The sequence below is a fragment of the Buceros rhinoceros genome, unplaced genomic scaffold (assembly GCF_000710305.1).
Source record: "Buceros rhinoceros silvestris isolate BGI_N320 unplaced genomic scaffold, ASM71030v1 scaffold31597, whole genome shotgun sequence".
Taxonomy (NCBI): Eukaryota; Metazoa; Chordata; class Aves; order Bucerotiformes; family Bucerotidae; genus Buceros; species Buceros rhinoceros.
Genome location: NW_010421001.1, coordinates 28,826 through 31,510, shown reverse-complemented (window position 1 = coordinate 31,510; position 2,685 = coordinate 28,826). Strand labels below are relative to the sequence as shown.

Below are 2,685 nucleotides of genomic sequence, written 5' to 3'. Positions count from 1 at the left end.
CCGGGTTCCCAGGGAGCCACGTCAAAAAAAAAAAAAAAAAAAAAAGAGAATCCCAGCAGCACACAATGGTGGGAGGTGGGACACAAGGAGAAAATGTCACAGAGCCCCAGTGTACCCATTCTCTGCAGGGCACATGGGCTTACCTGAGGCTGCGAGCTGTGACACATGCAGATTGTCTGGGGGAAACTGCAATTACCATCTCTAGAGTGCCAGAGCCCGCATTACTAATGCTGGCTGAACCAACGAATGTTTCTAACCATCTTCCCAGAACTGGGCTGAGATCAGCAAGTGCTTCTGAACTGCAAAATCATTGTTAAATATGCAACATACATATAAATGGAAGAGGCTTATTACTCCAGATCACTTTATACTCTATTTCCACGGGTTCAGGAAAGCACAGTCCTTCACCTCTCTCTCCAAACTGTCAGTATATCCAGCATGTCTTTTTTTTTTTCTTTTAGAGAACAAATACATTTTTTTTTCTTGTAGGAGCTTTGCTGTTTGCTATGGAGCCCACATTTTCATATTTTAATTATAGAAAACCCTCCACTCTTGGCTTTTTCATATCCACAAGACTCAAAGCAAACACCCCTCCGTACAAATGCCTAGACATCTTAAACAAGCCACTGCAAACAGCAGTCAGTGCACAGGCAAATTAGGTGTGAGCATACAATTCAGAAAAATGTGACCTTCTTCTGTGACTCGTGACCCGATTTCTGCTTGAACGCTCTTTGATGATGGGCACAAACACAACGTGCAGTTGTGGAAGGGTCTTAAAACTCGTATTTGCTAACTTGTGTTTGCTTTTGCTGTAGGAGAGTTTGGATAAATGGAGCGTGATCTGCAGAGCTCCCTGCATGACCCGGGGACCATCCACTCTCCGCTCTGCTGCGCTTGTGCTGGTTTTCCGTACAGTGGACGTCTGAGTTACACCTGGTGTTTCCCTGCCCAAGTAGCTTCCCGTTGCGGGCAGGAATGGGCTGTTCCCACTCAGAAAAGAAATTGAGGGAGAAGCCAGGTGATTCTTCACCACAATCCCCTTCCTATCCACAGAAGCTGTAGTTCGCTGAATGTTTCCTTTAGCAAATGGGCCTTTGTTTCAGCAGGGACACGTTTGGGGTGGAGGCCACTATTGTTTCAGCCATCTGGTCTCACTTACAAATTATTGTAAATGTTTCCTATGGAGAAAGGTGGTGGGTACTCCCACTATTCTTCATTCCCCATCTCTGCGCCTGGAGACTTCACTCAGCTGCTAAAACGCTCTGAAAATTGGTATATCTTCTCATAAACATTGCCAAGAGATCATCCTCCTCTTAGCATCATTTCGTTTATTCATTTCTACAGATTTTTTAAAACTGCCATCAATAATTCACTAGTCATATTTTCTCGATTGCCCATCCAAAATTAGCTCCTCTTTGATTCTAAGCAGTTATTATTAAAGTAAAGCCTGCATCTCAATAAATAAAACTCACATGAGAAACTCTTCAATGACTTTCTTCACATGACTTATGGCAAGAGAGGTTCTGCTAAAGGGGTGAGTCATTCAGCAAAGGGAGAGGAAAACTGTTCATTATGTATTCGTGAAATCCCCAAACCACTGAAAAGGCACCATTTACCAACAAAAAGCATCACAGGATGCACACGAACCAGCAAAGTGGGTGGAGCCCTTCCAGAAATGACTGTGACACAGGGGGCACCTCGCTGGAGGCCTCTCTTTCTCAGGATCCAGTACATTAAAATGAGTGGGAGGCACAGGTTTCTCAGCTTACACATTTATAGGATTTGTCCCCTAGAAATCAAAACTGCACGTTTTCTTCTGTCCCTCAGGGGAATACCAGAACAACCTGGGCTTTCCCTGCTTCAGCTGCAGCCTCCTGAGCTGCACACCCCTTAGCACTGACATCTAGAAAAACAGTAACCAGACCCAAGCTTCAAAATCAAACCTGTTTCTCCATTTCAGTCGTGTTCCTGCCACAGCTCAGATCAGAGGACTGAGCTCACTCCTTCAGCCCACAGTGTTGGTCACAGTGCGAGGAACCAGCCCAGGTTCGAATTTAAACCCTCCGATCACCTGCCAGCTTGTGGATAACACATTCTGATTGTGTCTCCACTCAAAATAAAACCACTGCCAGGATGGCAGGCAGCTTGCACGCCCGTGCACAAACAGGGAGGATGTGTATCTGCCCTTATACGCACCCCCACACTGGCTCCCTGCTCCCAGAAGAGACGTGCTATTCAGAAAGACCCAGCAACACCACACTAACAAATAAACTCTGCAAAGGCCCCGAAGTCCTCACGAGCTCTAAGCACCATGAAGAGCCACCTGCCATCAAAGCTTGTTTCAGGAATGAGAGCACATACAGGTAAGAGGTGCAGGTCGCTCAAACGGTGGCACAGACCCAAGTGGTGCAGCAAGAGCAGAGCAGAGCACCCTGTATTTGCCGATCTGAGCACCTTGGGGTCCTCCCTTCAGCCCCAGCCTGGAGCAGAGGGACAAGACCATCATTCTTGCAAGGGACAGAGAAGGAGCAAACCTCAGCAGATACTTACAGCATTCGATAGGGTTTGATGCTGCTTGCAGAGAAATGATCCTGCCGTTGGACTCGGGGATGTGCACACGGAAGACGAGCCGGACGCGGGTGTTCTTCCTGCCGATGTCTGTCTCTCACTTGGGCAGCTCGACGT

At 47.1% G+C, this 2,685-nt stretch overlaps 1 protein-coding gene across 1 annotated transcript in view; it reads right to left on the bottom strand.

Moving 5' to 3' along the window:
- The window catches only part of NFATC2 (nuclear factor of activated T-cells, cytoplasmic, calcineurin-dependent 2), a gene marked incomplete at its 3' end in the record, with an annotated part of 48,722 nt that overhangs the window by 26,230 nt on the left and 19,807 nt on the right, over positions 1 to 2,685 (bottom strand). The window contains exon 5 of the mRNA XM_010139514.1: positions 2,551 to 2,656. Within this exon, the coding sequence (XP_010137816.1) occupies positions 2,551 to 2,656 (106 nt within the window). The remainder of the gene's footprint in view (positions 1 to 2,550; positions 2,657 to 2,685) is intronic.